The sequence below is a fragment of the Procambarus clarkii genome, chromosome 26, assembly GCF_040958095.1.
Source record: "Procambarus clarkii isolate CNS0578487 chromosome 26, FALCON_Pclarkii_2.0, whole genome shotgun sequence".
Lineage (NCBI taxonomy): Eukaryota > Metazoa > Arthropoda > Malacostraca > Decapoda > Cambaridae > Procambarus > Procambarus clarkii.
Window position 1 is genome coordinate 20,463,094 of NC_091175.1, and position 14,029 is coordinate 20,477,122.

The window sequence follows — 14,029 nt, forward strand, 5'->3', positions numbered from 1 at the left end:
GTGTGGGGGACCCCAGACTGGTGCAGGTGTGGGGGACCCCAGACTGGTGCAGGTGTGGGGGACCCCAGACTGGTGCAGGTGTGTAGGATCCCAGTCTGGTGCAGGTGTGGGGGACCCCAGACTGGTGCAGGTGTGGGGGACCCCAGACTGGTGCAGGTGTGGGGGACCCCAGACTGGTGCAGGTGTGGGGGACCCCAGACTGGTGCAGGTGTGGGGGACCCCAGACTGGTGCAGGTGTGGAGGACCCCAGACTTGTGCAGGTGTGGAGGACCCCAGACTGGTGCAGGTGTGAAGGATCCCAGACTGGTGCAGGTGTGGGGGACCCCAGACTGGTGCAGGTGTGGGGGACCCCAGACTTGTGCAGGTGTGGGGGACCCCAGACTGGTGCAGGTGTGTAGGATTCCAGTCTGGTGCAGGTGTGGGGGACCCCAGACTGGTGCAGGTGTGGGGGACCCCAGACTGGTGCAGGTGTGGGGGACCCCAGACTGGTGCAGGTGTGGGGGACCCCAGACTGGTGCAGGTGTGGGGGACCCCAGACTGGTGCGGGTGTGGAGGACCCCAGACTTGTGCAGGTGTGGAGGACCCCAGACTGGTGCAGGTGTGTAGGATCCCAGACTGGTGCAGGTGTGGGGGACCCCAGACTGGTGCAGGTGTGGGGGACCCCAGACTGGTGCAGGTGTGTAGGATCCCAGACTGGTGCAGGTGTGGGGGACCCCAGACTGGTGCAGGTGTGGGGGGACCCCAGACTGGTGCAGGTGTGTAGGATTCCAGACTGGTGCAGGTGTGGGGGACCCCAGACTGGTGCAGGTGTGGGGGACCCCAGACTGGTGCAGGTGTGGGGGACCCCAGACTGGTGCAGGTGTGGGGGACCCCAGACTGGTGCAGGTGTGTAGGATCCCAGTCTGGTGCAGGTGTGGGGGACCCCAGACTGGTGCAGGTGTGGGGGACCCCAGGCTGGTGCAGGTGTGGGGGACCCCAGACTGGTGCCGGTGTGGGGGACCCCAGACTGGTGCAGGTGTGGGGGACCCCAGACTGGTGCAGGTGTGGGGGACCCCAGACTGGTGCAGGTGTGGAGGACCCCAGACTGGTGCAGGTGTGGATCCCAGACTGGTGCAGGTGTGGGGGCCCCCAGACTGGTGCAGGTGTGTAGGATCCCAGACTGGTGCAGGTGTGGGGGACCCCAGACTGGTGCAGGTGTGGAGGACCCCAAACTGGTGCAGGTGTGGAGGACCCCAGACTAGTGCAGGTGTGGGGGACCACAGACTGGTGCAGGTGTGGGGGACCCCAGACTGGTGCAGGTGTGTAGGATCCCAGACTGGTGCAGGTGTGGGGGACCCCAGACTGGTGCAGGCGTGGGGGACCCCAGACTGGTGCAGGTGTGTAGGATCCCAGACTGGTGCAGGTGTGGGGGACCCCAGACTGGTGCAGGCGTGGAGGACCCCAGACTGGTTTAGGTGTGGAGGACCCCAAACTGATGTAGGTGTGGGGGACCCCAGACTGGAGCAGGTGTGGAGGACCCCAGACTGGTGCAGGTGTGGAGGACCCCAGACTGGTGCAGGTGTGGAGGACCCCAGACTGGTGTAGGTGTGGGGGACCCCAGACTGGTGCAGGCGTGGGGGACCCCCAGACTGGTGCAGGTGTGGAGGACCCCAGACTGGTGCAGGTGTGGAGGACCCCAGACTGGTGCAGGTGTGGAGGACCCCAGACTGGTGCAGGTGCGGAGGACCCCAGACTGGTGCAGGTGTGGAGGACCCCCAGACTGGTGCAGGTGTGGAGAACCCCCAGACTGGTGCAGGTGTGGGGGACCCCAGACTGGTGCAGGTGTGGCGGACCCCAGACTGGTGCAGGTGTGGGGGACCCCAGACTGGTGCAGGTGTGGGGGACCCCAGACTGGTGCAGGTGTGGGGGACCCCAGACTGGTGCAGGTGTGGGGGACCCCAGACTGGTGCAGGTGTGGGGGACCCCAGACTGGTGCAGGTGTGGGGGACCCCAGACTGGTGCAGGTGTGGGGGACCCCAGACTGGTGCAGGTGTGGGGGACCCCAGACTGGTGCAGGTGTGGGGGACCCCAGACTGGTGCAGGTGTGGGGGACCCCAGACTGGTGCAGGTGTGGGGGACCCCAGACTGGTGCAGGTGTGGGGGACCCCAGACTGGTGCAGGTGTGGGGGACCCCAGACTGGTGCAGGTGTGGGGGACCCCAGACTGGTGCAGGTGTGGGGGACCCCAGACTGGTGCAGGTGTGGGGGACCCCAGACTGGTGCAGGTGTGGGGGACCCCAGACTGGTGCAGGTGTGGGGGACCCCAGACTGGTGCAGGTGTGGGGGACCCCAGACTGGTGCAGGTGTGGGGGACCCCAGACTGGTGCAGGTGTGGGGGACCCCAGACTGGTGCAGGTGTGGGGGACCCCAGACTGGTGCAGGTGTGGGGGACCCCAGACTGGTGCAGGTGTGGGGGACCCCAGACTGGTGCAGGTGTGGTGGACCCCAGACTGGTGCAGGTGTGGGGGACCCCAGACTGGTGCAGGTGTGGGGGACCCCAGGCCACGGGTACTCACCAACAACAGGTTATCTTAACTATAAGTGTTGGTTGAGCAACACTGGTTAATATAGGTCAATGTTCGTTATCTTAGGTTAGTACAGATTACTGAAGACCTTGGTAGTGGGTGATGACCCTGGGTGGTGGAGGGAGGGAGGGCAGCTGGGAAGGTGGGAGGGAGGGCAGCTGGGAGGGAGGGAGGGAGGGCAGCAGGGAGGGAGGGCAGCTGGGAGGGAGGGAGGGCAGCTGGGAAGGTGGGAGGGAGGGCAGTTGGGAGGGAGGGAGGGAGGGCAGTTGGGAGGGAGGGAGGGAGGGCAGCAGGGCTGGAGGACACGGGAGGGAGGGAGGGAGGGAGGGTGAACAAGAGAGACTCACCTGGTAGCCAGAGTGGAGCTGCCATCCAGGCTGGGAGGGGGAAGGAACCCGTCCGCCGCCACAGGACCCCAAGAGACAGACAAACACAAACAGTTAACACAATAAAGCTCTCATGAACTCATAATATAAAGCATCACAGGCCATTACAGTGTTAGTCGCCCTCAGCTAAATTTACATTGGGTCATACCTATATACTGTATAGCTCTACTATATACTATATACTGAGTATAGCTGAGGGTGGCGAGGCTGCCACCTTCAGGAAGACGCAGGAAACTAAGGTACAAGAGTGTAGAACATTGTTAACGCTTCGTGCCAAGAGGCTCCGAGACCCCCTGGGCGCCTGGGGGAGTTCCTCAAGGAGGTGGGTGAGGAACTCATTAAGTAAATCAGAGACCCAAGAGCGGCCAGTTTCCCGTTCCAGCGTCTCAGTGTTGCGATGCAGAGAGAAATCGTGGGCACGCACCCCATCCCCTGAAGAGCTGGGGGAGGTTTCCCAATAAACTAAACGAGTCCTCAAGGGCTCGAACCTATGCCACCATAGTGGGAGATCGGCACTATGCACACTCTACCAATGGTAGCATCACAGGTGTGGTATGGTGCTAGGACCTACACGGGGCCAACACCCCGCTACACCACCGGACACCAGGGGCCAGATTCATGAAGCAGTTACACAAGCACTTACGAACCTGTCCATCTTTTCTCAATCTTTGGCGGCTTTGTTTACAATTATTAAACAGTTAATGAGCTCCGAAGCACTAGGAGGCTGTTCATAACAATAACAACAGTTGATTGGCAAGTTTTCATGCTTGTAAACGGTTTAATAAATGTAACCAAAGCCGTCAAAGATTGAGGAAAGATGTACACGTTCGCAAGTGCTTGCGTAACTGCTTCGTGAATCTGGCCCCTGGAGACACAGATCTCAGAGATCCATTGAGCATGCTGGGAACCTTAAGGTACGTCTCCATGTACAGCAGTAAATATACATATATATACACAGACACACATGCCACATACAAATATGCAGACACATTTACATAGACACATACAATAGACACATCTTCAAAGACACACATCTACACAGACAGATGTAGGAGGGGGGGGTGATTAATATATGAAAGTGCCAAGCCATTACGACTATATAACACTTGGAAAGAGTCAGGATATGAATTTGGGATAGGACGGATGGAAGGAATGGTGCCCAACCACTTGGACGGTCGGGAATTGAACGCCGACCTGCGCGAAGCGAGACCGTCGCTCTACCGTCCAGCCCAAATGTAGGAGCCGAACCTGAACCACGTGCAGCACAGGCAGCACAATAACACGACCCCCTCCACCACTCACCGTCTTTGTATCGTCAGCGCCCCAGGTCCAGCCTCGAGGTCCTGGTGGACCAGGGAGTCCTGGAGGACCTACAGGTCCCGCCAGGCCGTCGACCCCGGGTTCGCCCTTGGGTCCTTGGAGTCCCTCAGGGCCAGGAGCGCCTACCTCTCCCCGATCTCCCCGCTCTCCTCTCCTCCCGGGCAGTCCTCGTTCGCCCTGGGGTCCTGGCGTGCCCTGGGCCATACAAACACAAATATAACACAAGGCTACCATCGCTCTTGTACCTACAAACCCTTAAAAGTAACTTGAAACTCTATGCGTCTTTAGGCTTCTGCCCTTTAAGGTATATAATCTATCTGATTTAGTTTCCAATGCGCATACAACAGATCCCCTACCCATGTAGACTCCTACCCATGTAGACCCCTACCCATGTAGACTCCTACCCATGTAGACCCCTACCCATGTAGACTCCTACCCATGTAGACCCCTACCCATGTAGACTCCTACCCATGTAGACCCCTACCCATGTAGACTCCTACCCATGTAGACCCCTACCCATGTAGACTCCTACCCATGTAGACTCCTACCCATGTAGACCCCTACCCATGTAGACTCCTACCCATGTAGACTCCTACCCATGTAGACCCCTACCCATGTAGACCCCTACCCATGTAGACTCCTACCCATGTAGACCCCTACCCATGTAGACTCCTACCCATGTAGACCCCTACCCATGTAGACCCCTACCCATGTAGACTCCTACCCATGTAGACCCCTACCCATGTAGACCCCTACCCATGTAGACTCCTACCCATGTAGACCCCTACCCATGTAGACCCTTACCCATATAGACCCCTACCCATGTAGACCCCTACCCATGTAGACCCATACCCATGTAGACTCCTACCCATGTAGACCCCTACCCATGTAGACCCCTGAAGTTGGTAACCACTTACGGAGAGTCCGGGAGGACTGGGCTTGCCGTCCCTGCCTGGGGGTCCTGGGGGTCCACGCTGGACCTGAGTCCTCACCAGTCGCATCAGAGCCGACATGTTGCATCCGCACCGGCCGCCCACGCCCACCTCGTCCACCCACTCCTCCTGTGGGCGGGAGAGCCAACTCATCTGTCAGTCCTAATGGTTTAAAGGAGTGATGAGGGATGACAGCATTCACGGGCAAGCCTAAACCACTCGTGATATGCCAGACACAAGATTCAAACATTTCATGAGGCAGAAAATTCTGACGATGCATTAAATACCGAAGAACAGGATTTATAACATTTGTAAACTTTTTTAATTGAGAATAATAATAAAAACCATAACTTATATTAAGATTTAAGGTCAATAATAGCATCATTAATATAAAGAGTATAATAGGCTTGGTCATAATTTCTTCAGCCCCGTTATTGGGACTCATCGTCTGCATAGTATAATTAAATTTAGGTTTGCTTGAATAATGCGGAATTCAAACGCTCCCACGAGTGTAATAGACTGATTGATCAACAATTCCCCCCCTGACCCACCACAAGATCACAGATAAATGACTTTAGAGTGAATGCGACAAGTAGCCTATGACACAATAGTCAATAGATTGTGTAAATCAGATTGCGTTTATAAGGATCTATAATTTCATGATCTAGTTCCTGTTACATAGTGGACTGTGTAATATCCCCCCCCCCACTATAACACTGGAGACTTTACTGACAACAACTGAAGTACTTACTTGGGGAACGAACAGCCCAGATGTCTGAAATGAGAGAGTTGATCTATACAGAACTTGATATCGCATGTTAAACACATGAAATAATCTGAATAAAAGACAAATACGTTCTATATAAACAAATGAACAAATCCACAAAGGCTGTGACGAGGTGTGTGTGTGTGTGTGTGTGTGGTGTGTGTGTGTGTGTGTGTGTGTGTGTGTGTGTGTGTGTGTGTGTGTGTGTGTGTGTGTGTGTGTGTGTGTGTGTGTGTGTGGGTGGGTGTGTGTGTGTGTGTGTGTGTGTGTGTGTGTGTGTGTGTGTGTGTGTGTGTGTGTGTGTGTAAATCACGAAAATTAAAAATTAACACGTGATGAAAAACGTGTCAGACCAGGAAGGAAGAATTGAAACAGGAATTTCCTTAAGTACTTTCATATTTAATAATACTTCTTCAGAAGGATGAATTTGCAAGTTAGGATATATATAGGCAAGAAAGAGGTGAAATGAGGTGAAGTACATAGAGCGTGGGATTCAATGGATCAAAAATGGATATAAATAGAAGCTGCATCGTATGGGCCAATAGGCCCTCTGCAGTTACCTTTATTCTTATGTTCTAATGTCTATAATGAGATGGTGAGATAGTGAATATTAACAAATATTAGTGAGACAAATGTGTATCAATGATCCTACTCAAATCACCCCTTATCTGATCAACCAAAAATGGATCTAAATTATACAAACCACTGTTAATGTTCAGATTACATGATTTTGTAATCTGTATTAAAGCAGAGTCAATTATGTTCCTATTGAAAATCTTTTACAATTCGTTATTGAAGAAGCCATCTCCCAATCAATTTGGTGAGCATCTTCTGTCAGATGAACAAACAAAGCATTAGACAATTGGTCATGTCTTACAGAGTATCTATGTCGCGAAATTCTACATTTCAAATCTTTAGATGTTTGCCCAACATAGAACTTATTACAGTCTTTACAAGGTATTTTATATATGACACAATTATCACTACGAGGACTGTTTCTAATAGTTTACCAACAGTATTTTCGTAGCTAAACAAAACATCAAAAGCCTTGAAACTTTTTGCTATACATGTATTGTTTAATTACGAAAATCCCGTTGGAAATTATTAGTTAGAAACAGCCCTCGAAATGATAATTGTCACTTGGGTTCTGGTTGGGCAAAACAGTTGCATTTTTTACGGAGTGGAAATAGAGAGACCGAGTCATTTGCCAGGGGTCGCAAAGATCGCCAGGACCAGGGGAGGGGGGATGGAGTGGAGGGGGGGGTGATGGGGGGAGCACATTTTCACATCTGTAAGCACCTCATTTAAATTGTTAATGTGCTTGATGGAAGGAGCAATACGACTGTTGAATATAGAAATGAGTAATATACTTCTTGAAATTGACAACGCATCTGTTGACATTGGCAATGCATCTGTTGACATCGGCAACGCACCTGTTGAAAATGGCAATGCATCTGTTGAAATTATCAACTCATCTGGTGACATTGGTAATGCATGTGTTGAAATTGGCAATGAGTTAGGGAAGGTGTCACACCTTCCCTACCGCCACCTAGAACATATGTAAGAACATATCTTACACATTCTTACGACCCCAAAATATTCTCCAGTTGCGCCTCGCAGCGCACCTTCAAGATAAGAATATGGAGAAACACAACAAATCAAAGAAAGAGAAGGAGGATCTTCAGAAATAAGAAATGGGTGAGCTGGATGGGGCGCCCCTCCCTCCTAACCCCCCCCCCCCCTTCCTCCCCACACGTGGGGGGTGAGGAAGGAGAGGGGGTGGCGCCCCCACACCAAGATCCGTCCCCTGATACGAGGGACAGGTGGCTGACTTCTCACCAAGTGTTGGCGTCTTATACTTGGAGTCAATATAGAGTTGCTGAGGTGGAGAGAGGGATGGTCTGTCTCCACGTGGGCCACACTGTCTCACACCACCATGTGGGCCACACTCTCTCACACCACCATGTGGGCCACACTGTCTCACACCTCCATGTGGGCCACACTGTCTCACACCTCCATGTGGGCCACACTGTCTCACACCTCCATGTGGGCCACACTGTCTCACACCTCCATGTGGGCCAAACTGTCTCACACCTCCATGTGGGCCACACTGTCTCACACCTCCATGTGGGCCACACTGTCTCACACCTCCATGTGGGCCACACTGTCTCACACCTCCATGTGGGCCACACTGTCTCACACCTCCATGTGGGCCACACTGTCTCACACCTCCATGTGGGCCACACTGTCTCACACCACCATGTGGGCCACACTGTCTCACACCACCATGTGGGCCACACTGTCTCACACCTCCATGTGGGTCACACTGTCTCACACCACCATGTGGGCCACACTGTCTCACACCACCATGTGGGCCACACTGTCTCACACCTCCATGTGGGCCACACTGTCTCACACCACCATGTGGGCCACACTGTCTCACACCTCCATGTGGGCCACACTGTCTCACACCTCCATGTGGGCCACACTGTCTCATACCACCATGTGGGCCACACTGTCTCACACCACCATGTGGGCCACACTGTCTCACACCTCCATGTGGGCCACACTGTCTCACACCTCTATGTGGGCCACACTGTCTCACACCTCCATGTGGGCCACACTGTCTCAAACCTCCATGTGGGCCACACTGTCTCACACCTCCATGTGGGCCACACTGTCTCAAACCTCCATGTGGGCCACACTGTCTCAAACCTCCATGTGGGCCACATATTAATTTGTAAATGAGTTACAGGACTTGACTCTACAAGAACAACTTGAATAACAAAACACTTGCCTCTACAGGAAGCACTTGAACAACAAGAGCCCTGAGCTCTGCACACAACAGTCAAGTATTGACCGGGAGTCCTGACTGGGAGTAGTGACCGGGAGTATTGACCGGTAGTATTGACCGGCTGTATTGACCGGGAGTATTGACCGGGAGTATTGACCGGTAGTATTGACCGGCTGTATTGACCGGGTGTATTGACCGGTAGTATTGACCGGGCGTATTGACCGGGAGTATTGACCGGTAGTATTGACCGGGCGTATTGACCGGGAGTATTGACCGGTAGTATTGACCGGCTGTATTGACCGGGTGTATTGACCGGTAGTATTGACCGGGCGCATTGACCGGGAGTATTGACCGGTAGTATTGACCGGGAGTATTGACCGAGAGTATTGACCGGGAGTATTGACCGGGAGTATTGACCGGTAGTATTGACCGGTAGTATTGACCGGGAGTATTGACCGGTAGTATTGACCGGGCGCATTGACCGGGAGTATTGACCGGGAGTATTGACCGGGAGTATTGACCGGGCGCATTGACCGGTAGTATTGACCGGTAGTATTGACCGGGAGTATTGACCGGTAGTATTGACCGGGAGTATTGACCGGGAGTATTGACCGGGAGTATTGACCGGTAGTATTGACCGGGAGTATTGACCGGGAGTATTGACCGGGAGTATTGACCGGGCGCATTGACCGGGAGTATTGACCGGGAGTATTGACCGGTAGTATTGACCGGGAGTATTGACCGGGCGCATTGACCGGGAGTATTGACCGGGCGCATTGACCGGGAGTATTGACCGGGAGTATTGACCGGGAGTATTGACCGAGAATCCATTAACACCACAGACACTCACGAAAGGAGAAAAATCGTGTCCATTCAGGAATGGAACCCGGGAGCCCTCCCTCTCGATCACCCCTCCCTTTCCTTCCCTCTCCCTCCCTCTGGCCTGCCCTCCTTCCCTAGCCTCCCTTCCCTGCCCTTTCCTTCCCTCCTTCCCTCCCTCCCTCCTCCACTCATCAAGATGTGAGGTATTCACACTGTCAAGTCTCCACTACTTTCCCTTCATTTAGGGAGGGAAATGAAGGGATTTCCCTTCATTTTCCTTCATTTCATCTATCTCCTTCCTGTATTATCCGTTAATAAATTATTTGGGTGCTGTTGTATGGCTGTTAATTTATTTTGTGGCTGATGTATTTATTTATTATCTATTTTGGACTGTTTTTAACATCTGTGGGCATTTACAAATTGTTGATTTATAATTTGAATTGGTTTTGTCTGATGTAAGATTACGTCCTCAAACAACCCTAACATATGGAGAACTATTAGTTCATGTCATAGGATTAGTCCAGTACAGTAGCATTAGTCCAATACGTCAGCATCAGTCCAACACGTCAGCATCAGTCCAACACGTAAGCATCAGTCCAATACGTCAGCATCAGTCCAATACGTCAGCATCAGTCCAACACGTCAGCATCAGTCCAATACGTCAGCATCAGTCCAATACGTCAGCATCAGTCCAACACGTCAGCATCAGTCCAACACGTCAGCATCAGTCCAACACGTCAGCATCAGTCCAACACGTCAGCATCAGTCCAACACGTCAGCATCAGTCCAATACGTCAGCATCAGTCCAACATGTCAGCATCAGTCCAACACGTCAGCATCAGTCCAACACGTCAGCATCAGTCCAACACGTCAGCATCAGTCCAACACGTCAGCATCAGTCCAGCACGTCAGCATCAGTCCAACACGTCAGCATCAGTCCAATACGTCAGCATCAGTCCAATACGTCAGCATCAGTCCAATACGTCAGCATCAGTCCAACACGTCAGCATCAGTCCAACACGTCAGCATCAGTCCAACACGTCAGCATCAGTCCAACACGTCAGCATCAGTCCAACACGTCAGCATCAGTCCAATACGTCAGCATCAGTCCAACACGTCAGCATCAGTCCAACACGTCAGCATCAGTCCAACACGTCAGCATCAGTCCAACACGTCAGCATCAGTCCAACACGTCAGCATCAGTCCAATACGTCAGCATCAGTCCAACATGTCAGCATCAGTCCAACACGTCAGCATCAGTCCAACACGTCAGCATCAGTCCAACACGTCAGCATCAGTCCAACACGTCAGCATCAGTCCAACACGTCAGCATCAGTCCAATACGTCAGCATCAGTCCAACATGTCAGCATCAGTCCAACACGTCAGCATCAGTCCAACACGTCAGCATCAGTCCAACACGTCAGCATCAGTCCAACACGTCAGCATCAGTCCAACACGTCAGCATCAGTCCAATACGTCAGCATCAGTCCAATACGTCAGCATCAGTCCAACACGTCAGCATCAGTCCAACACGTCAGCATCAGTCCAACACGTCAGCATCAGTCCAACACGTCAGCATCAGTCCAACACGTCAGCATCAGTCCAACACGTCAGCATCAGTCCAACACGTCAGCATCAGTCCAACACGTCAGCATCAGTCCAGCACGTCAGCATCAGTCCAACACGTCAGCATCAGTCCAATACGTCAGCATCAGTCCAATACGTCAGCATCAGTCCAATACGTCAGCATCAGTCCAACACGTCAGCATCAGTCCAACACGTCAGCATCAGTCCAACACGTCAGCATCAGTCCAACACGTCAGCATCAGTCCAACACGTCAGCATCAGTCCAACACGTCAGCATCAGTCCAATACGTCAGCATCAGTCCAACACGTCAGCATCAGTCCAACACGTCAGCATCAGTCCAACACGTCAGCATCAGTCCAACACGTCAGCATCAGTCCAACACGTCAGCATCAGTCCAATACGTCAGCATCAGTCCAACATGTCAGCATCAGTCCAACACGTCAGCATCAGTCCAACACGTCAGCATCAGTCCAACACGTCAGCATCAGTCCAACACGTCAGCATCAGTCCAACACGTCAGCATCAGTCCAATACGTCAGCATCAGTCCAACATGTCAGCATCAGTCCAACACGTCAGCATCAGTCCAACACGTCAGCATCAGTCCAACACGTCAGCATCAGTCCAACACGTCAGCATCAGTCCAACACGTCAGCATCAGTCCAACACGTCAGCATCAGTCCAATACGTCAGCATCAGTCCAATACGTCAGCATCAGTCCAACACGTCAGCATCAGTCCAACACGTCAGCATCAGTCCAACACGTCAGCATCAGTCCAACACGTCAGCATCAGTCCAACACGTCAGCATCAGTCCAACACGTCAGCATCAGTCCAACACGTCAGCATCAGTTCAATACGTCAGCATCAGTCCAATACGTCAGCATGAGTCCAACACGTCAGCATCAGTCCAATACGTCAGCATCAGTCCAATACGTCAGCATCAGTCCAACATGTCAGCATCAGTCCAATACGTCAGCATCAGTCCAACACGTCAGCATCAGTCCAACACGTCAGCATCAGTCCAACACGTCAGCATCAGACCAACACGTCAGCATCAGTCCAACACGTCAGCATCAGTCCAACACGTCAGCATCAGTCCAACACGTCAGCATCAGTCCAACACGTCAGCATCAGACCAACACGTCAGCATCAGTCCAACACGTCAGCATCAGTCCAACACGTCAGCATCAGTCCAACACGTCAGCATCAGACCAACACGTCAGCATCAGTCCAACACGTCAGCATCAGTCCAACACGTCAGCATCAGACCAACACGTCAGCATCAGTCCAACACGTCAGCTAAAGTGCCGCGCATTAGGTGGCGGAATGTTTATTTGATGGTCCAAAATATTTGCATATTTTGACTTCTGGAGTTGATCCCAATCTCTCTAAGTGTGTGATCCACTCTTTACCCCTGGCGGCGCCTCTATTGTTGTTGGTGAGGTCTGTACCTGGTGACATCTCTCTACTGGTGAGGTCTGTACCTGGTGACATCTCTCTACCGGTGAGGGCTGTACCTGGTGACATCTCTCTACTGGTGAGGTCTGTACCTGGTGACATCTCTCTACTGGTGAGGGCTGTACCTGGTGACATCTCTCTACTGGTGAGGGCTGTACCTGGTGACATCTCTCTAAGTGTGTGATCCACTCTTTACCCCTGGCGGCGCCTCTATTGTTGTTGGTGAGGTCTGTACCTGGTGACATCTCTCTACTGGTGAGGGCTGTACTTGGTGACATCTCTCTACTGGTGAGGGCTGTACCTGGTGACATCTCTCTACTGGTGAGGGCTGTACCTGGTGACATCTCTCTAAGTGTGTGATCCACTCTTTACCCCTGGCGGCGCCTCTATTGTTGTTGGTGAGGTCTGTACCTGGTGACATCTCTCTACTGGTGAGGGCTGTACCTGGTGACATCTCTCTACTGGTGAGGTCTGTACCTGGTGACATCTCTCTACTGGTGAGGGCTGTACCTGGTGACATCTCTCTACTGGTGAGGGCTGTACCTGGTGACATCTCTCTAAGTGTGTGATCCACTCTTTACCCCTGGCGGCGCCTCTATTGTTGTTGGTGAGGTCTGTACCTGGTGACATCTCTCTACTGGTGAGGGCTGTACTTGGTGACATCTCTCTACTGGTGAGGTCTGTACCTGGTGACATCTCTCTACTGGTGAGGGCTGTACCTGGTGACATCTCTCTACTGGTGAGGGCTGTACCTGGTGACATCTCTCTACTGGTGATGGCTGTACCTGGTGACATCTCTCTGCTGGTGAGGGCTGTACCTGGTGACATCTCTCTACTGGTGAGGGCTGTACCTGGTGACATCTCTCTACTGGTGAGGTCTGTACCTGGTGACATCTCTCTACTGGTGATGGCTGTACCTGGTGACATCTCTCTACTGGGGAGGGCTGTACCTGGTGACATCTCTCTACTGGTGAGGGGCTGTACCTGGTGACATCTCTCTACTGGGGAGGGCTGTACCTGGTGACATCTCTCTACTGGTGAGGGGCTGTACCTGGTGACATCTCTCTACTGGTGAGGTCTGTACCTGGTGACATCTCTCTACTGGGGAGGGCTGTACCTGGTGACATCTCTCTACTGGTGATGGCTGTACCTGGTGACATCTCTCTACTGGTGAGGGCTGTACCTGGTGACATCTCTCTACTGGTGAGGGCTGTACCTGGTGACATCTCTCTACTGGTGAGGGCTGTACCTGGTGACATCTCTCTACTGGTGAGGGCTGTACCTGGTGACATCTCTCTACTGGTGAGGGCTGTACCTGGTGACATCTCTCTACTGGTGAGGGCTGTACCTTGTGACATCTCTCTACTGGTGAGGGCTGTACCTGGTGACATCTCTCTAC

The 14,029-nt window shown here is 52.8% G+C and overlaps 1 protein-coding gene across 2 annotated transcripts in view; it reads right to left on the reverse strand.

The window, feature by feature from the left end:
• The window catches only part of LOC123756871 (collagen alpha-1(XVIII) chain), a 75,831-nt gene that overhangs the window by 28,395 nt on the left and 33,407 nt on the right, over positions 1 to 14,029 (reverse strand). For both annotated transcript variants that reach the window (XM_069331946.1, XM_045740266.2), the window contains exons 4-7: positions 5,953 to 5,976; positions 5,187 to 5,330; positions 4,252 to 4,464; positions 2,911 to 2,940 (exon numbers count right to left, since the gene is read on the reverse strand). In XM_069331946.1, the coding sequence (XP_069188047.1) occupies positions 2,911 to 2,940; positions 4,252 to 4,464; positions 5,187 to 5,330; positions 5,953 to 5,976 (411 nt within the window). The remainder of the gene's footprint in view (positions 1 to 2,910; positions 2,941 to 4,251; positions 4,465 to 5,186; positions 5,331 to 5,952; positions 5,977 to 14,029) is intronic.